This window comes from Mesocricetus auratus, unplaced genomic scaffold, assembly GCF_017639785.1.
Source record: "Mesocricetus auratus isolate SY011 unplaced genomic scaffold, BCM_Maur_2.0 Super-Scaffold_100011, whole genome shotgun sequence".
NCBI lineage: Eukaryota > Metazoa > Chordata > Mammalia > Rodentia > Cricetidae > Mesocricetus > Mesocricetus auratus.
The window spans coordinates 80,030,381-80,050,578 of record NW_024429195.1 but is presented as its reverse complement, the minus strand read 5'-3'; the positions used below and the strand labels follow the sequence as shown (position 1 = coordinate 80,050,578).

At 43.0% G+C, this 20,198-nt stretch overlaps 1 protein-coding gene across 1 annotated transcript in view; it reads left to right on the top strand.

Moving 5' to 3' along the window:
* The first annotated feature begins 1,568 nt into the window (after positions 1–1,568).
* Positions 1,569–20,198, top strand: part of Pah (phenylalanine hydroxylase) — a 56,624-nt gene continuing 37,994 nt past the window's right edge. The window contains exons 1-3 of the mRNA XM_005067966.4: positions 1,569–1,673; positions 7,284–7,391; positions 13,906–14,089. Coding sequence (XP_005068023.1) covers positions 1,614–1,673; positions 7,284–7,391; positions 13,906–14,089 — 352 coding nt within the window. The 5' untranslated portion in view covers positions 1,569–1,613. The remainder of the gene's footprint in view (positions 1,674–7,283; positions 7,392–13,905; positions 14,090–20,198) is intronic.

Genomic DNA, 20,198 nt, shown 5'->3' with positions numbered 1-20,198 from the left:
GAAGATCAGGAACTTGCAACTTATTAGAGGAAGATTACGTAGGAATTATTCTAACAATATCAATATTCTTGATCAGGAACTTGCAACTTATTAGAGGGAGATTAGATAGGAATTATCGATATTCTTGGAAATCAGGAGAAAGTCTCTTACACTATGGAAATGTGAAGAATCCTGAACAGTGGCCCTAACCCCTCATTTTAAAGACAAGGAAACAGAGGCCGGGCGGGAGCAGCTGTCCATCCAGCGAGGGATTAATCCACTTGTTCTAAATTTCAAACTGGAAATGTTGTTTTTCCTTTTCAGCAGATACTTGGCTATTAGGTCAAAGAATTGTGGGAGGGGATGGGGTGGACTTCTAGCACCTTCTATTATTGGCCTATTTCCTCACAGCCCATTAACTTTGCCTGGGTAAATATTAAGCAGGCTTCGAGTCCTTGATGTCCTGACTTCTCACATCTTCCCGAAACTGACCCTCCAGTGTTTTTAGATTTTGTTTTTCCTGCTAGCAATGATTATCTCACCTCGGTTTCTGTCTCTGAAAAATGGGGTTCTGTCACAACATCTTCATGTCCACCTGAACACCACCCACAGTACCCACCAGCAAACTCCTAGGTCATCTTTCTATTTTCCTCTCCCCTGAGGCTTAGCCCTGCCTGAATTTGCTTATTTTGCCTGACTACTTAGAGTGGTGTACTGCTGGGAGGGAGGTCACTTGTCCCCTCTGTAGTCCCAGTGTCTAGGACACCACCAGGAGCCCAGAGCAAATGCTCTAGAGCTGTCCGTTGTCACATTTTTGAGACAGACCTTTAAGCATTATCTTCCATTTGTCCAGCATTCTACTATGTGGCAAGAGCTGTACTGTCTGAAGGCATCACCTCATTCTTATTATTGGTGTACTTGAAATATCTTAGCAAGACGGGCCTTCTGTCCTCTTTGCAGAGTTCCCAGTCATCATGGAAGTTGCTAAAACTGGCTGGATTCCAGCCCCAGGGCTCCCTCATACCTTTGGTCCTTAGCTGTTGTACTCAGTGCCATAGTGGTATCTGCTGTAGTTATCTAAAGAAAAGAATGCCAAGGAGACTGACTTGTTTGGTGTCAATAAAAGGTGAGTTGGGGGTGGGGAACATTTAAATTAGGATTCCGGCTCTATTTCTGTGCTGCCAGAGGATTACTTTCCTTAATTATTATCAGCAGACTGTCCTTGGTTCTCTCCAGTGCAGAGAATCCATAATCCAGGCACCCCTGATGTTTCAGCAATGCCAAACTTGTCTGAGTTCCAGGATATATGTGGTTTGGGCTCTCTGCCTTCTGCTCTTGTCCAGGGCAGTCTGCCAACTGAGTCTTGCTGTGGCTGCCACACCTTCCAACATGCCTCCCCTTGGGTCAGCCCAGGACCTAGAGTTGGACATGGGCTACTCTTGCCCATACACCGCTGCGTCAGGGCAACGCCCACGGGAAGAGTGACCTTGCCCACTGCAGTAGGAGGCACCCTTTGAAACCTCTCCTCTCTTGTCCTCCCGAGAGTCAGGTTAAAACCATCAGCCTCACTTCCTGAGGGCAAACTCTGAGAGCCTGCTGCCAGGAGCTAGAGACCTCACTTACTGGGAGTCAGCATGTCAGCTGTGGTCCTGGAGAACCCAGTGCTGAGCAGAAAACTCTCAGACTTTGGGCAGGTGAGTGTGGTGAGCCTCCATAGCAGGGAGAGGCTTAGTTCCCTAGATGGGAAAGCAGTCTGGGAGATACTGGTCTTTCCTAAGGTCACTAGGAAATACAAATTTATTTGAAGATAATGAAAATGCCTAGGAAGGCAACTGATAAGTCTGTCCTTAACAAGTGGAGGGACATCTATCCTTTGAGGATGCAGAGAGGTTGAAGCTCTGACTGCCAAAGTGGCTACTACATCTTTGCGTCTTTAGATAACTCATTGGCTACCTGTGCTATCTGCTTTACCTTCTGAAAGGAAAGGGCTGGTCCTTAATCATCTGGGGTAGTAGTCCTACTGTGTCTCAACAGCTATACAATCCTTTCTTCTGGGTATGGAAACAAGAATGTAAGAAACTACCCTTCTTTAACTTTCAGGAGATGATGTAGCATGAGAGAGTTTGGGGACTTACTCAGATGTGATGAGGGAGAGAACAAGTTGAGAGAAAAATTAATGGGATTTAGCCCTGAGCTTGTGCGTGCCTTGGGGATTATGTAGTAGGTCGAAGGGGTCTGTTCTCTTAGGCATTTGCTGTCCTCTCCGGGGAGCCCGTGCAGAACATGTTCTTTACTGGGATGTATGTGCTTGCCCCGGTCGAGAATCATGGTTTGAGCACTGAGATTCAGATTTTGGAGGTAATGTACTCACAGGTAGCTGCTTGTGCAACCCTCAGGAACTGTCTCCGGAGAGCTGAGTCGTTCCAGACAGTAGGAGGGAGTTGATATCAAAGTCAGAATAACTAGGTAGACCGAATAATTCTGTACCTGTCATCATGCCGTGGACCAGGGGAGACCCTTTGTGAGCCCTTCCTCTGACAGGACTGATGGTCCAAGGGTACCTAGAGTCAGAGGCTTAGTGTTGAAGAAGGTTGGTATGAGGGGTGGGCAGGCCGGTCCATAGACCGTGACTCTATTCTATTCTAGGCTTTGGTGTTGCTGGGACAGCCTCTCAGCCATCTGGGGAGCTTAAGCCAGTGATCTGAGGGATAGGGCCTTACAGATTTATTTATAAAACACTTATGTGATTGTGAGCCCACAGATTGTTCCTGCCAATACCAGGGATACTAGAAGAGGATCCAAACATGTCCTGGTACAAACATCATCATAAGAAGTACAGTATTTTCCTTTGAAAAATAAGAATAAAAACCCCTCAGATTCTAGGGTTCAGAAGAAAATCAAACAATGCCTATGCATATCTTACTACCATTTCTAGACCATTTGAAACTGTCAATGTGTATTTGACAGAATGTGTCTTGAAGAGCAGGAAAGTTAGACAACAGACAAATACCAGGCCTGATGTCATTCGCTCATGGGAAATCCTCCACACACACAGTCAAGACACCAGGGTTGTCCTTTTTGGGGACATAATCTATGTACTGTGAAGTCACTCAGTGAGGCCAGGCAGTTTCTTAGTGTCTGTAAAATTGAGGCTGGATGCTGGAATAGGTTAGTAATTTTGGTGTCTTCTAGCTCTGTCAGCCTGCAGACGAAACATATTTATGTGTTCTTAAAATTTTTTATTATATTTATTTATTTATGTGTGTGTGGAGATGAGGTGTGTTCCACAGCATGTGTAGAGGTCAGAGGACAATTTGGAGAGGCAGTTCTCTTCTTTCCTGGTGCTGAACTCAAATTGTCAAGCTTGACAGCAAGCACCTTTTTATGCTAAGCCATCTTGTCAGTCCTGTTTGCGTCTCCTTAAAGCTTCCCACCCAGATAAACAGCATATATTTGACATAATTCTAATAAAAGGGAGACTGCAGGAAGGAGCCACCATTTGTCCAGGGCATATAAAATGTCAAAGCTTTATCCATATAGCAAGTGCCACCAGTCTGCGGGAGTGAGTGGTTTAACACTGTCATTCACCCAACAGATTAAGAAGCACCTACTGTGTGCCAGTTATAGCAGTGTTTTTCCCCTGGTAAAACTGCTTATTTTAGAATGAAGTGTAGTATAGTTTCATACAGAGACAGGAGCTGTGTACAGTGTGGGACCAGCGAGAAGCTCAGAGCCACCAGTAGGTACAGCGCAGCCAGTGTTTAGTCTACTCTGGCCCCACAAATGAGCACACTGCTTCCCTGTGACCTTTCCTCCTGTGGGAAAATGCTGAAATATGCAGACATATTATGTCCACACCCTGCCACATAGAGGTGTGTGGCTTGGACCCTTCACATCTTGCTTTCAATAGTTCTTCCGTGTGGATGTACACAATGGGATTGTGACCACACAGGCAAATGCCTATGTGTTTTGTAAACCCCAGATCACCAGTATTGGCCCAGAACATCCTTGACAGAGCATATTGCTTGTAAATATGAAATGTAATTATTTCCAGAGATGACAGACTGTGTTTGTGTTCACCGCATAGCTAAAAAGAACAGTCTGTGCTTATTGCTGAATGCATTGGTCAATGATCAAAGTTCCTCACTCTTTGGTTTCTGGTTCTTTTACTTGCACGGTTTCTTCCTTGACAGTTTAGGACTACTGTTGCTTGTAAGTCTGTTAGAATCAAATAAGGCATAGCTCTTGAGCCAATAGAAATACAGGATAAAAGAGATTTTTCTCATGGCCCTGGATTGGCTAGGTTAACCTGGAATTTAGCACCATCAAGGCCCACACCATCTCACAGACTTCTCTGGGCTTCCTGTCGTGTAAAGTCCTCCTGATTTAGAAAGAAGGAGCCTTTGTGTCAGTTGAGCCTGTCACTGGGGAGCAGAGTAATAGTGTTGAGATCACTGAACCCAGGTTCAAGACCAGGCTTTGTTACCTATTAGCTGGATCGCCTAGGACAAGGTACTTGACCCATCTAACCCCGTTTCTCCATTTTCAAAACTACAGGACCTTCCTCACTGCACTCATGAGGACCCAATGGCCTGTTCCAGGGACCATGCAAAGAGTGGTAGCTGCCGCCAATGACAACATGTATTGAGCATAAAAGGACATGGTTTTGTTCCTATAAATAAGCAGATGCCCACTCAGGGGCAGATGGAGTACTGTCACTCATAACAATAGAGTAGAGCCATGCTACTTCATAGATGTGAATCTGCAGACAGTTGCAGGAAAAGTAATGATTTAAGAACAATGGAAGTATATATTTATTATCAGTGGCTTTGAAATTGTCCATGGTAAAATTTGTTAACGATAATTTTGATAATGAAGGACCTGGGGAAATCCTGTGAGCACTAAGAGGCAGCTTTATGTGATGGCAGGGAGACCAACAGAAAATGACCTGTTGCTTAGGAATCACTCCCCGAGAGGATGACAATGGATTCAGTAGTTGTTGGACACACACAGGAGAGGGCCCTTGGTGGTGGACACCCGGGTCTCTATCACAGGTGTCTTTAGCTCTAAGGCGTCATGTGTTGACATGTACCAGGGACACCTCACTTTTCTTAGCTATCAAGAGAAAGTGAACTGGAAACAGGGAAGCCCTTTGTTATTTCAAGGAACTCAGAAATGACTTAGACTCAATATTCTCTGGAGGTCGAGGGGGGCAGAAGTCAGGCTCATCGGCATGTCTGACAGGCTTTAGAAGAGAGAGAGAGAGGCAGAACTGAAGAAGGCCGTGACTCATGGTCAGTAGCATCGTCTAATGGTCCAGGTCATACACTAGTGCCATTGCTTATTGTGGAATCAGAGGCCAGTTGCTTAGCTGTGTGTGTGTGTGTGTGTGTGTGTGTGTGTGTGTGTTGTGTGTGTGAGAGAGAGAGAGAGAGAGAGAAAGAGACAGACAGACAGAGACAGAGACACAGAGAGAGACAGAGACAAAAAGACACAGAGGCATACAGTTGCACAAGTATTTGTGAGCCAGAGGATAACTTTGAGAGTCATTTCTTTGGCACCTCCTTCCTTATTTAACAGACAAGTGTCTCAGTGGTCTGGAACTCACCATACAGTTAGCTGGGATAGCCAGGGAGCTCCCAGGATCCACCTGGTCCCATTTCCATGGTCTTGGGATTAAAATCACATGTCCACGCTATCTCCACAGCACTAGTAATTTAGCTTCTCTAAGACAGAATCTTGCCAGTAATGAAAGGAGGGACGTGGTGTACAATCAAACCTGTTTCACTGATTGTTTTCAAAGTTAAATGAGATTGTCCAAATCAAGTAATGGACACGGAACATTAAATTCTCTTTAAAATAGCATAGTACCTTTCTTTAAAAATATCTATTATTTATTTAATGTGTGCCTGTGTGTGCCTGGGTGTATATGTGTGCACTGCATGCATATAGGAGCCCGTGGAGGTCAAAAGAGACTCTAGATCCCCTGGAAAAAGAGTTACAGATAGTTGCAAGCCACCATGTAGATACTAGGAATTTAACTTAAGTCTTTTGTAAGAGCAACTGGTGCTGTTAACCACTGAGCCATCTCTGCAGTCCATAGGGCCAAATAGCAGGTCAATCCTCTAATTTACCTGAAGGGTCCTATAACCCAACTTGCTGAAAAATTGGTACTTCCGACTTCATATAGAATTCTGGGAAATATCTGAACTTTCTGAAGTTTCAGATTTTTGTCCTGAGAATCTCCCAGGCTCTCAATCTGAGTCCCTGACAAGAATCTTCCATCACTGTCTTCTGTCCCTGAGATGATGAAATTTCCATACCATTAATTTAATTAACTTGCTTACAAGAGAGTAAGTAATTGTTCTTCACATTTTCTTCTGCATTTTAGGGGAATGCTGTCTATTAGGGATGTGCATACGGAATGTCGTGAAGTATCTTAAAACTTAAAAAAATGTCTTAGCAAACTCTGAATGCTCACACTTATTCCACTTTCTTTTGCTCCCTCATTGAAGGAACCTACTGTGTGATAATAATATTTTCATCATTTTACATATAATGCCAATATTCTATTTAAACTTATGTTTTCTTTTTTCAACATTCGGATTTTGGCCAGAGCTTATTCTTACTATTATTTTATAGGTGAGGAGATGAGGTAAAGAGATCTGCTCAAAATTGTGTTAGTGGTAAATGGACGAGAGAGGGTAACACTCAGGCCTTTGGACCCATAGCCTCTGAATGTCCATTTTTAATGTTTTTTTTCACATTGTGTTTCCCAGTGGTTTTTGTTGTTGTTGTTTGTATGTTTGTTTGTTTTTTGGACCACTTGGTCTTCTTCTAAGAACCTCCTGGCTTCCTGTATTTGTGTCTGCTAGTCAGAATTTTGACACTGAAAGGATGGGTACATTTACCTTTTCAGACTTAGATCTCCTGAAGATGTGTCATAGGATCTGGCACTAGGTGGGTGCTCATCAAAAGATACTGTGTTTTTTTTTCCCCAATGACCGGTGATGTCAACAAGTAATTTGAGCTTATAAAAATTGAAAGCCAACCCAGGAGTGACATTCTTTATTTCATTGTCCTCAACTTATTTATTTCTGAGCACACTGCTTTCTGTGTAGAATACATGGAGTTCATTGTGTTCCAAAGCTTAAGGAGAAGAAAAAGTTTATGCTAGCCTCTTCTCCTGAGGTTTCAAGGGAATAATTACTAAGCTGTGACAAACCTTTTAACCCTGTGATTCAATTCTGTAGGAAACAAGTTATATTGAAGACAACTTTTAACCATGTGATCTAACTCTGTAGGAAACAAGTTATATTGAAGACAACTCCAACCAAAATGGAGCCGTGTCACTGCTATTTTCACTCAAAGAGGAAGTCGGTGCCCTAGCCAAGGTCTTGCGTTTGTTTGAGGTAAGTGTCCTGGGCAACCAAATAGTCATAGCCTTGATGTTTTTTTTTAAAGAAAACATTTTCTAATTTCTTTGAGAATTTAATGTAAAATCTTTGATCATGTTCACCCTTCTTCCAGCTTCTCCTACATCTACTTTCCTTTTCCTACCCTTGCCCCTCAACTTTGCTGACCTGCCAGGGCTGCATCCTTAAAAAAACATGAAAGATCTCTCCCTCTTCCACCAGCAATCATGAGCCAACAGCTCCTCAGCTAAGGGTGGGACTTCTTGTCTACCTCCCATTTCTGCGCTATGGCTTTGTCTGGCTTAAGCTGGTGCAGGCCATGTGCCTGCCACTGCCACTGTTTTGAGTTCATACATGTAGCTGCGTTGCAATGTTTGGAGAACACGGTTCTGTTTCAGTCAGCCATTGCCTTTGGGTCTTGCAATCTTCCCACTCCTTTTGCAATGGTCCCAGAGCCTTTGAAGGAGGATATAATGCAGATGCCTCATTTAGGACTGAGAATTCTAGTCTCATTCTCTGCACCTTGACCATCTGTGGGTCTCCATTAATCACCTTCTACCACAGACAGAAGCTTCTCTGATGAGAGTTGAGAGATGCACTGACATATGGGTGTAAAAATAAGTCACTAGGAGTTGGCTTAATATCATGTCAATTTAGCTGAATAACAGTAGTAGGTTCTCCCTCAGAGCCTGTGACTTGCTGACATATCTTCACAAACACGCAGATGTTTGTCTTCTAGTTGATTACAAATCCAATCAGACTAACAATGAAGATTAGTCATCATCATGGCCAAATGGCATTAGATATAAATTAATAAAATATCAATAACAATGGTCTGGTGCTAAATCTGAAATCCAGCGTGTTGCCCTTGCCAAGCCAGTACTCTAATACGGACAGACACCTTCAGCCCTATTAATCAATTTTGGACATCTAAAATTACTCTAGTATATGAAGCGTATTTAAAACTTAAAACCTGATTTTCTAAATTGGTGGTGGTAGCTGGGAGTAGATGAATGCCCAAGTGTAAAGAGAGGACATGGAAAGAAGGAAGCATTTCCTGAGGGACAAACTGCTCCTGAAAAGGATGCTTCTGTAGGGCACTCCAGCGCACCTACTCAGCCTCTGTATTTGGGAGTCACGTGTTCTTCTTGAAAAGTTGCCCTTTGGGACCAAGTCAGAGTTAATGGATTAAATAATAATAAATGGAGAGGCTGTTTACACTGTAATAAATAAACCACAAGTAATAAATTAGCAGAACTGGATGGGGAGCACTGTGTGTGTGTGTGTGTGTGTGTGTGTGTGTGTGTGTGTGTGAGTTGCAAGCATGCATGAACACACATGTGTGCTCTGGCTGGATTCTTTGATGCATTATCCAAATCCCAGTTCCTTAGGGGCCTTATTTTACCCATCCTGCCAAGGAGGATACAGAGCTTAATGTGTTGGTTGGGTAGTGGAAGTTGTTAGTGTGTATTGATTTCTTTCCCTCAAGTACCTTCAAAAGTTACCATAGAAACACCCCATCCCAGTATACTTTGAAAAGCCATAGTAACATTCTGGTGATGTTCATAGTTAAATAACAGTCACTCAAAGTAGTGAGTAAAGGGAGAAAACAAATTCTTGTTCTCATATAAGCCAGACACATCAGGTTCTCCACTCAGAGATGGAAGCCATTATTTTATTGTATGGATGAGGGAACCAAGGGGCTGAGTAACTCCACTCAAGATCACACAGGGAATGTGCAATGGAGGTAGGTTGGAACCCTGTGTCTCAGGCTTCCAAGTCCAGGATCTCTCTGTGATATCCACACTTCTATCTAGCAAAAATAGCTTAGAGGATAAAGGGAGGTGCTGAGGTCACTGTGCTTTTGTAAGTTTGTATCTTTTACTACACTTTTGTGTTCTGACAAACAAAGTTTCTGGACATAAAAAAGTTAAATCAAAAGCAGTAAATGACAAAGCAAATGAAAGAAACTAAACTGTACTTTAAGGCAACATTTTCTTTAAAAAATGTCTTGCAAATTCTATATTGTTAGAAAAGGACTCCAACAATCCATTTTAGATCTTGATTTTAGAGAGTTACACTGCACACAGACACATTAACAACTGGCAAGCTTGCAGTGGGAAGACCATTGTCACACTTTGTATTTTTAAACACGTTTGACCATGGCACCTTCTTTAGGGACCACATATGATATTCTAGGTTTTAGTATATAGCACGTGTTGTGTGGAAGACTACTCCTGGGAAGACACACCACACATACAACACACCTGTACTCAGTCCACAACAGACAAAAATAATGATTGCAGCAATGTCCAAGCTGGTTGACCAATGGGTTCTTATGGGGGTCACTCTAAGGAGTACGGGTAAAGTTTTACTTATAGGAGAAGGGATGATTGTAAACGTTTGGGCGGATCCGATGGGACAGGTATTCCGGCACTCAGGAATCACAGAATACTGAGTGTTACACACCTTAGATGGAAAGGTATCCTGGGGCTCGAGAGCCAAGGACTACCACAGGTTGCAGTAAGCTCAGCAGCTTACAGCCCTGCCTCAGGGAAAGGCTTCCCCAGTGTATCTGCTCTGCTCCACATCGAAGGGGTTTATTAGAAGGAAGCATGAACATATGCAGAGTTTATATAGGGATTCTTGGGGGCAGGGGAAGTTTTTCCAGGGTAGCGATTGGTCAGATTTCAATGCTGAGCTCAGATTGGCTAGAGCTCCTGCTTGAGGATTGGTTAGTTTTCTGAACAGGGTTGGGGTCAGATTTGGCTCTGGTTTCAGGGCCAAAGTGTGTTTCTTTCTCTGGTCCTTTTTAGTCTTTTGGCTCTAGTTTTAGGGTCAGGGTGCATTTCTTTCACTGACTCTGATTCCAGGGACAAAGTGTGTTTCTTTGGCACCAGTTTCAGGGTCAGGGTACATTTCTTTGGTTCTGGTTGCAGGGCCAAAGTGTGTTTCTTTGGCTCTGCTCAGGGTGTATTTCTTTGGCTGGTCCTTTTTCCCTACAATGATCCAAAAACAAATAAACAAAAAAGCAGTTGCACCACCAGAAACCTCTCATGCACATATGGGTGACAACTTCAAAGAGCTGCAACCCTGGAGCTCTCTGTACCACTTGTGGGCAGTTCACAGGACACTATTTTTGTTGCAGCTCAGCTGGTCAGAGCTCTTCCCTTAGCAGTTGTTGACCTGACCAATGCTGTAATCCTGAGGGGGGAGGGGCTTTGAGAACTTTCTGTCCTCCCTTCCACAGACATGTGACCCTTTGTTTACCTGTTGAGTCTCAGGAGCCTCCTCCTCCCTCCTAGGTGCAAAGTTTCAATTTGGAAAAACTGCTGTACAGCAGTCTGAATTGTGGCAGCGAGGAATACACCACATTAAAGTTAAGAGGTTCCTGTTTAGAACCCAAACACAGTCGTTCTACTATAAACTATAAGCAAGCTGTTTAATCTCTTGGCTTAGTTTCCTCAGTTTCAAGGTGAAGGGGTTTCTACAAAAACCAAACCTACTAATTTGTGAAAACTGGTTACAACAGTAACTGACATAGAGTTAGATATCAAAAAATGTTTGTTGTAGTTATTTCTGTGTACTGTGGGTTTCAGAAAAACTAATAGAAGAATGAAGTTTATTGGGTTGTAAGGGAGAAGGCTGGGTATGGGAATATTCACCAATCTGGGATTGTCCATGGAAGGAGACTCCTAGAAACTTTCTTAGTGTCAGACACAAGATGGCAACGAATAGAAATACAGGGAATATATTTAAAATTGTTTATGGGTGGCTTCTCTAATATGGAAGGCATTCATTTCAAGCATAACATATGTTAAAATAGATCCCCAAAAGGATAATATCAGAGCAAAAGGTATGCTATAAAAATACTTACCTTTCCTTAATAGAGACAGAAGGTAAAAGTCTGTCCTCTGAATATTGGCCTGAGAGGGACAAGCATTTCATAATGGGATAATCACACATCTCCTACGGCTTTCTTATTAAATAGCCCCACAATGACTCCAGGCTTGATGAGCAGCTCCAACCCTCAACACCCTGTAGTGTAGCAGATACACAATGAGATGCTTAGTTAGCCCTTACTAAATACTCAGAGTAATAATGGAAGTTACAGTGATGTGAACCTAGATCATGGTCCTCTGGCCTGACGCCATGTGGAGACTTTCTCAACTCAATTCCTAGTAGGAAATACTAAAGCATGCTAGCTCCTCAGAGAAAGAAGGGTCTGTCGTATAAGTGCAGGCTCCTCTTGGACTAGTCAGGGTCTGTACTTTCCGTTCAAGCTCATCACTCCATGGCATAGTCAGCTCAAAGTCACCTCCCCACTAAGGAACCACTTTGCCCATCACTGGCCTTACAGACCTCAGCTGGTAGCTACATCAGAGTGCACCTCAAGGAAACCCATGCTTATAAAAGAGACATAGGTTACTCTGTGTTGTTGAGGGATGGTTAGAGATGAAGTAGATGTCTGTTAATTGGAGTCCAAACAATTAGGAACATGCTCAAACCTCTCCTTACTGACCTGTGGACACTTGCTGTCCTCACCAGAGTGTTTTAACTCTCAATTCTTTATGCATTTATCTCAGCATTTTCCACAGCACTCTATTTTTAGCCCCTTCAGGCTCATATCCCGCTTCAAAGGAAAAACAGTCTTTTTTAACAAGACATTTAGTGATGAATCATAAAATCAGAAGAAGTTCCCTTGGGAGAAGGTACAAAGAAGAACTCTTTCTTTCTCTTCATGTGCCCAGGGAAGGGAGTAGACAAGGAAACAGATCAACAAAGCTATGAGATCTGAGGCCATGTCGGACATTCTCCAGCAGCCTCAAGTAGACTGTTTAACCTGTGGAGGTGAAGAGTTTCAGTTTGGCATGCTATCCACACTGGGACAGGCACAGCTGGTATTGGTTCTGAATTTAGACTCCCCTTTCATGGATGTGATTGATCTTTTAGAAACAATCAAAAGGAAACTGTCTACCTTTGTCACATGCATTCCCTGTGCCCTAGCTCTGTCCAGAGAATGCACTCCTTCCACTCATCCGTTGTTTGGTGACCTCATGCCCACTCATCTATAAACCAGTTACTATCCTTGAAGCAGATCCTTTTGTTAGGTCCTATATAGATGATGGAGACATTGAGGTGAGTGAGCTAGGCAGCCAGCCTCTGTGGCTGCAGAACTTACAGACTCTTTGTTACCAGGCAACTCAAATGGAGTTGCTGTGGATATTTTGCATTCTGAAAATTGTTGTTACTTACTTTATAGGATGTCATTTGGTGCTACAGTCTATTTAATCATCCCCTGCTGAGGGTGTTTAGTTAGCTAACAAACTTTGTGATTTTTTTTCCTAAGTTAGATTTCCAATATCATAAAAATGGAGTCATGGCATATAAGCTGTTCTGTGGTTATTCCCAAGGCAAAGGGCTGCTACTACCCCCTCCTCCTCCCCTCTATACTTCTCCTCCGCTTTCTCCTCTTCTTCTGGTCCCTCTTCTCCTCCCCTCCTCCTTGCCAACCTCTTCCACTTCCCCATCCTCATTTTGATTTTGTTATTGAGATGGTGTCTCACTATGCAGCCACAGCTCTAGTGGAACTCACTATTAGACTAGGCTGGCCTCAAACTCAGAGAGATCCTCCTACCCCTGTCTCCCTAGTGTGCTACCACTTCCGGAGAAAACGGAACTTTTTGGAGGAAGTGATTACTCTTAGGGGTGGCCTGTGGGTGGGTGGTCAGTCCCCCCAGGGTGTGGTTTGCTTTCTAGCATATCTTCCACCCTGCACACACCTCTCTGTCTTCTGTGTACCATCTCAAACTATTACACAAATAAAAGTCTCATTTTGGTTCTTGCCCTTATTGTGTTCTTTTCTCTGTTTTTGGTCATGTAAGTCAACTTTCTAGGCATTATTTATTAAAAATTTTCATGTAATATATTTTGATTATTTCCCTCCTTTAATTCCTTCCAGACTTTCTCCACTTTTCTCTCTACAGCACAGACTTTGGTTGCCTCTTAAATTTCAACAGAAGTAAACAGTAGGGAGGGCTTATACGTTCTCTTTCTTCCTAAGCCAAGAAACATGACACTGCTTTTTGCTTTGCTTAGAAAATGACCTCTTTTCCTGGGGAAGCTTCACACTGTCTCCTGGGCCCCGCCTGCCTCCTGCAGGACTTCTCTCTCCTTCCACTCTGGGGCACACATGTGGTCTTATCTGAATGACAGGTGTTCTCTGTAGAGTGAAGATGGGACCAGTGGTAACATCCTGGGGCCTCGGGGCCCACAGGAAGAGAGCCCAGGTCAGACTCCTTACTCTGTTCCTTGTTCCCCGAGATTCTGACTTTTTTGTTTGACACAATATTAATAAAAAATCCTCTGGAAATGTAAGGGATTCCTTATACTAGTGCTTTAAAAACCCTCTTGCTCTTTAACTCCTGCTTGCTGTCTTGTGTTGTGTACTGCCTCTGTGTCTTTGGTAGTGATGAAAACCGGCCACTCACACCTATCATTTTCTTTGTAGGAGAATGACATCAACCTGACTCACATTGAATCCAGACCTTCTCGTGTAAACAAAGATGAGTACGAGTTTTTCACGCATCTGGACAAACGTAGCAAGCCTGCTTTGGGCAGCATCATCAAGAGCTTGCGGCATGACATTGGTGCCACTGTCCATGAGCTTTCCCGAGACAAGGAGAAGAACACAGGTGGGAGTCTGAAGAATGTGACCTAAACAATATGACACCGTTTTCATAAAGCAATAGCATGGATGGCAACTGGAAGGTGTGCATAAGGGAGAGGAAGAAAGCCAAGGACCTAGGCCAAAGCCTAGCATAAATGTAGACACAATTTTCAGCTACTTTGCCCATCCTCAATGTAGCCGTTTCTTATTCCCATTGAATATGTTGAAAGACAAGATACTGTGTAATCCAGAGTGTTCTGAGCTCACTAAGTAAGTGAGGTTGCTCTTGAACTTCTGATCCTGCTGTTTCCACCCGCCAAGTACTTAGATTACCATGCCTAGCCTATATAGAGCCAGGCAGTAAATTCAGTTCATTGCACATGCAATTTCTCATTTATTTTTTTTAATTCCTGGGCTATGATACTCTCTGCCCTACCCAAAGAGCTTTCCCCAAACTTTTATAGCATACCAAACCTGAATCTTCTATCTGTTTATCTTTCTCTCTCACTAATCACAAACTCTCATGCACACATAGTCTTTCTTTACTCATGTCTGTGCCCTCAGAGTTTAGCGCAATGTATGACACATAGCTATGATTGATGAGTGAACAACTAGTATTGGCATTGTTAAAACTTGCAGCGTTTTGCTATCTACTTACCATAGGAATTACAGGTATGACAAGCTTAGAGTTGGATCAGTTTGGGTTTGACATTCCTTCAGTTACTGACTTTGAGATCCCTTCTTTGTGTTTTCATAGTGCCTTTGTCATGAACAAAAGAGATTAAGCACAAATGCTGCTTAGCATAGTGTCTAGCATGTTATAAGGACTGGCTCAATGGCAATATGGGGTTGTTAGGCTTAGGCTTAGCATGCAAAGAATATGCACAAGGAAAATGATGGATTGCTCTTTAGAATGCAAAGAATATTCAGATGAACTGCTTTAATAGATAGAATTTATTTTGCAGAAAAGTGAGCAAAACGTACAGAGAATTCTTATGTATTTATACTAGAAAGTCTAGAATTTACATTTAAAACTGCTTTGTGTTGTAGTTTTTGCTGGTTTTAACCGATGCATGGTGCTCTCTTATCTGCCACCACAGTGACATACAGAACAGTTTCAGTGCCTTAAATCTGTCTTCAGTCTCCACTCCTCCTTCGTGACTCTCTCTTATTTACGGTGGTGTAGTTTTGCCTTTTCCAGAAGCAACATTTTAAATGGACTTCATTAACTCTTGACTTTATATGTCATTTCATTTATCCTAAAATAATATCCCATTGCATTAACTTAACCCCACTTTAAGGACATCTTGGTTGACTCCAATTTGGGGTTACTTTGAACAAACATAAACATTCATGTATAGGTTTTTGTGTTGACATGTTTTCAACTCATCTTCGTGGACACCTAAGAGGATGTTGGCAAGATGAACTTCATTTCAATTGCTGCATTTTCTACTGTAGAATCCAGAGTAGCTTTCCCAAACCCTGACTGCTTTAGGGCAAAAACACACTGTTACTGAACTGGCCCACAGGTGCTCAGCACCAGCAAGATAAAGGATGGCTCTTAGTGACAAAATGAACTAAAATTATAAATAAAATAAAAGATAGAGGAAGCATTTTTAAACATTACGCCACAAAAAGGTGACCAATGTTTGAAGAGGATAAGTAGACTACTCCAGTTTTAACATTATATAATTTACAAGTACATGGAAATATCACATCCTGCCATCCAATTTCCCCACCCTCTCCTTCCGTTCCTCTATCTTGATCTCTCTGTTCTGGGTATTGTGCTCATATTTATATCCTTGAGCATTTTTAAGAATTGGTACAATTCTTACGTGCCAATGGAAAATTATTTAAAATTTTATTGGAGAGGCAGAGATGCCTTAAATAAGACCACATGCAGTTTGCAGAACAGGCAGGAGAAAGAGCCTGAAAGGCAGCTCTAAGACTTCCGGGGATGTCTTGCCTCCCCTCTCCTCTCATAGGCATCGTCTGGTCCCATCCGACTTGCCCTTGCCCACAGGGCTCAGATGGGCTCAGATCGGGAGGGACCCTGTAACTCTTCCTCTCCTCGTCAGATCTCTTGCCTCCTTCTTTTCGCCTCCCAGGCTGATGCCTGCCCTCTCCTGCTTTTCAGGCCACCTGCTTCCAACAGGAACTTCAGGCCCTCAGGACAAAGGGCCTGCTGGGTCCTGGGGCCAGCTCTGCCCATGGGTGGAGCAGGTGGAGGCTGGGCCAGCTGGGCTCTGGAGTCAGAAATCAAAGCAATTGACAGGCAGGCAGGCGCCACTTGGAGAGCTAGAAAGATGTATGTGGGCCAGCTGGAAGGCTGCAGTGAGCTGGAGGCTGCAGAAGGAGGCTCTTGGAGTAGATACAAAGAGGAAGCTAAGGGCCCAGCTTCTGTAACCAAGACATGGCACACTTGGTGTGACTTTGCTGACAACCTCCTGATGCATCCGATGGAACAAACAAGAGTCCCTGACATTACGGGGCTAATGAAATTATATCATCAGGCATTGGAAATGGAGCAGAGGTTGTTTCGGAGCTCCATAAATGCTTTACGTTCTTGCATTATTATCATTGTTATGAAAAATAACTCAACTACAGGAGCCACAACAATTCAGCTTGTATGAATATTTTTCTCATAGATTCCAAGAGCTGGAACGTGATCTCAGAGGGCATGCAACCCTACAGACTCCTAATTTTTGCATTGTGAGAATAGAGGCTGTGACTTGCCTTAAGGCAGAGAGTAAATTCTGCGTGGTCACAGGCAAGAGTATGCTAAGTATCAGCTGATCTGTGACAGGCATTGTGCTGGGAGCTGGAGAGAAAATAAGTCAACATGGTCTGACTGAGGGCACAAGCCACTCAGGTAAACACAAAAGAGGGACTGTTGCTGTAAGGAGACAGTTGTCACATCACGAAATTCTTAGGGCCCCCCAGTGAGGAAGTAAAATGCCAACGTTTTCCCACGGAGCTATCCTGCAACCACTGCTGAGCTTCTTAGACACCAAAAGTAGCACAAACGTAATTCCTTAGGAGGTTGCTCACCTCACTGCTCAGGACAGCGGGATGCTGGTGACCGAAATGTCCGTGGGTATACCTGTGTGTGGCGGGGATGAGGGTGACAGTCTTACATCGCAAAGAAGAAGCAGTCCTCACTAATTATTTGAAACATGTCTGGTGACCCTTACTTCTTAGAATGGCTGGTCACTCTGCATGGCTGTTTCCACCTGGACTGAACGTATCTGTGATTAAGCAGCTGCTGGGATGCAGCAGGTGCTGGGGTGACACCTACAGGGAGGGACCAGCCATCAGGGCCAGAAGCTGGGCTTCTGAGAGAAGCAAGCATGGCCCTGCATAGTTGCTCTTTCCTATCAGTTTCACCGGGGAATGATGAGGGGAAGAAAGCCGAGGAGTCGCCCCGGGACCTTTGATTCTTTCTCCAGACAAAATGCCCTTTTTAATGAGAGGCTCAGATCTCAGGGGCAAGTCTGACAGCAGGTTCAAGTGAGAGACCCGAACCCCTCAAAGCCATTAAGCTAAACCACTTTCCACTCCAGTCTCTAAACCATTCAAACAGTAGTGTGGGTGATAGAAAATGAAAGTTTCCCAGTTTCTTAATTGCTAAAGTTCCCCACCCAAAACAGCTTGAGGGAAGGTTAATTATGGTGACAGGTTAAAGAAACCCCAAACTCCTCAAAAGCCTCCTGGAGAAGCTGATGGGAACTTAATAGGATTTTAATCCAGACAGTCTTTTGAATGCTTAGTCTATTCTCCTGCTGCCTTCTCTCCTGATGACCTCAAATCCTTCTTCAACTCAACATGAAAGAGCATTAATATCGGCCATCGATCCATCTACTAATCCGTTTCCCTTTCCCTTTGAGTGTTCTGCATGACATTGCATTTAGTGGGGGGTGGTAAATGCCTACATGGAGACAGATTGCAGCCAGGGGAAGCAGACGGACATGGACACAGAGTTGCAGGTAGTCAGAAGTTAGGGGCACTGCCTTTTGAGAGACTTGCCTCTTTGTAGATGTTTCTTACAAAACTTTCTCCAAGTTGGGGTTGTTTAACAGGATATTGTATTGCAACAGTGAACTCAAATTTCCATTACAACTTTCTATTATATTCTGTACAAAAAGACTGCCTGATATCTATCTATCTATCTATCTATCTATCTATCTATCTATCTATCTATCTCTATCTATCTCTCATCTATCTATCTATGTATCTATCTATCTTCCGTCCTTTCACTGCTTCCCTATATGTCTGTTATATACACAAGTACATGTGTGTGCATATATGTATGTTTCATCTATCTTTCTTCCAATCACTGGTTTTCTCATATACTTATGTATAAACACAAGTATGAATGTGTGTATATGTATGTGTATCACCTATCTATCTATCTATCTATCTATCTATCTATCTATCTATCTATCTATCTATCTATCTAACCATCTCTGTACTATAGCTTATTTATCCATCTAGCCTAGAGCTAAGATTATTGATAGAAGACAAAAGAAACATTATCACGTAAGTTCTCCCCTCTTAGTCCAGTCCCCTGTAGGTTTCTCTTTTCTTCTTCAATATTGCTGCTCTGAAGCACCGTGCTGAGTAAGACAGATGTTTTAGATTCATTTAGGTTTTCTGTGGTCAGTGACAGGATCCCTTAAAAGGCTCTGCCCTTCCCCTCCCAGGATTTGACAAACTTGCACATGTGTGCCCGCCTACTTGTTTTTAAGAGGAGTAGAATGTTCAAAGGAGTCATGGTTCCCAAAGTGATAAGAGTCTTTAGGAGAAAGCTGCTTAGGGCTGAGTGGCCCAGATGGCTGGAGTTTCTTTAGTGTCACCACCTGCACCTTTATTTTTCTAACCCTGTCTGTCTATTCTGATCCAATTCTTGTCTTGTCTTCTTCCAACTGGAAACTTTCTCCCATGTATTTTGCTTTGTCCTGTGTATGACTTTCACAACCATAGCTGTATATCTCATGGTCCTACACCTGCAGGAGACCAAATATCTTTGGATTGGTAGAAACGCACAGTTGCATCACTATTTTGCCTTCATTTAAATGCTCACTGGATGTACTGATGTTGCTATAAGTCCTGGAAGCTAGGGAGACAACCCCTGTTTCTTCAGACTGCCCCTGTTGAGACAAGCTGGCTCCATCTGGGAGGATAAGCACACTCACCAGGAGGGGGAAATTTGGGAACTCTATGCAGAATCACTTAATGCTGTTGGTATCTGCTTGCTCCCTCAATTATCTCAATAATTCATTGGCAAAGAAAAATATGAACAAATGCCCCAACGAGGCTACGATAGGTGGCCATGCCACGGAGTTCAAGCTAAGGAAGACGGGACAATTCTATATCAGGCTAGAAGAAGAATTCTCCATCTGTATTCTCAATCAAACTCTTAAAATTCTTCCTTATTTTACTCGTCTCACCTAATCTTTGCAATAACTAGAGTAACCAGAGAACATTATTCATGTTTTCAGGGTTAGAAGATAAGAGAGAGGTAAAGTTGGGAGGCAAAACTGTTTTGTGGTCTTCATTGTTCCTGTTTAATTCCTGGCCTGTATCTGTTTGGCCAGCTTGTTTGCTCTGTTTAAGCCTCTGGTGTCTCGTTTGGAAAGTGAAGCCATTTAGTGCTAATGAGATTGTGTGGATTACATGATATAATTTTGGTAGGGTGCCAACATTCAGGGCCAATGCTGCCAGTGAACTTACCCTTGAATCTTTTTACAGGATACACAGTGATTCTTATGGTCTTTCAGGTCCAGAGTCTCCAAACTCACAATCTTTGTTGAGTATAGGGAACTACCATATGCTGCTTGGGCTTAGACAAATGACCGTGAAAGTTAGAAAGAACAGACTAGGAACACCTCTCTTCCATGTGACATGTCTGGTTCCCAAGTCACAAGAGGGAATAAGAGGATATAAAACGATTGTAATGATGAAATGCCAACTTGTCATTCATAGTGAGTTAAGGGACCCTCATAGTGATCCAGAAAGAGCAATAATTTTAAAGTCAAGAGCCAATATTTGGTTCTCTACTTTCTAAATGGCCATTTGTTCCTTTCCAGTGGGCATTCGCACCGGCCTCTTCTCTATCTGTGAAATAAAAGGAA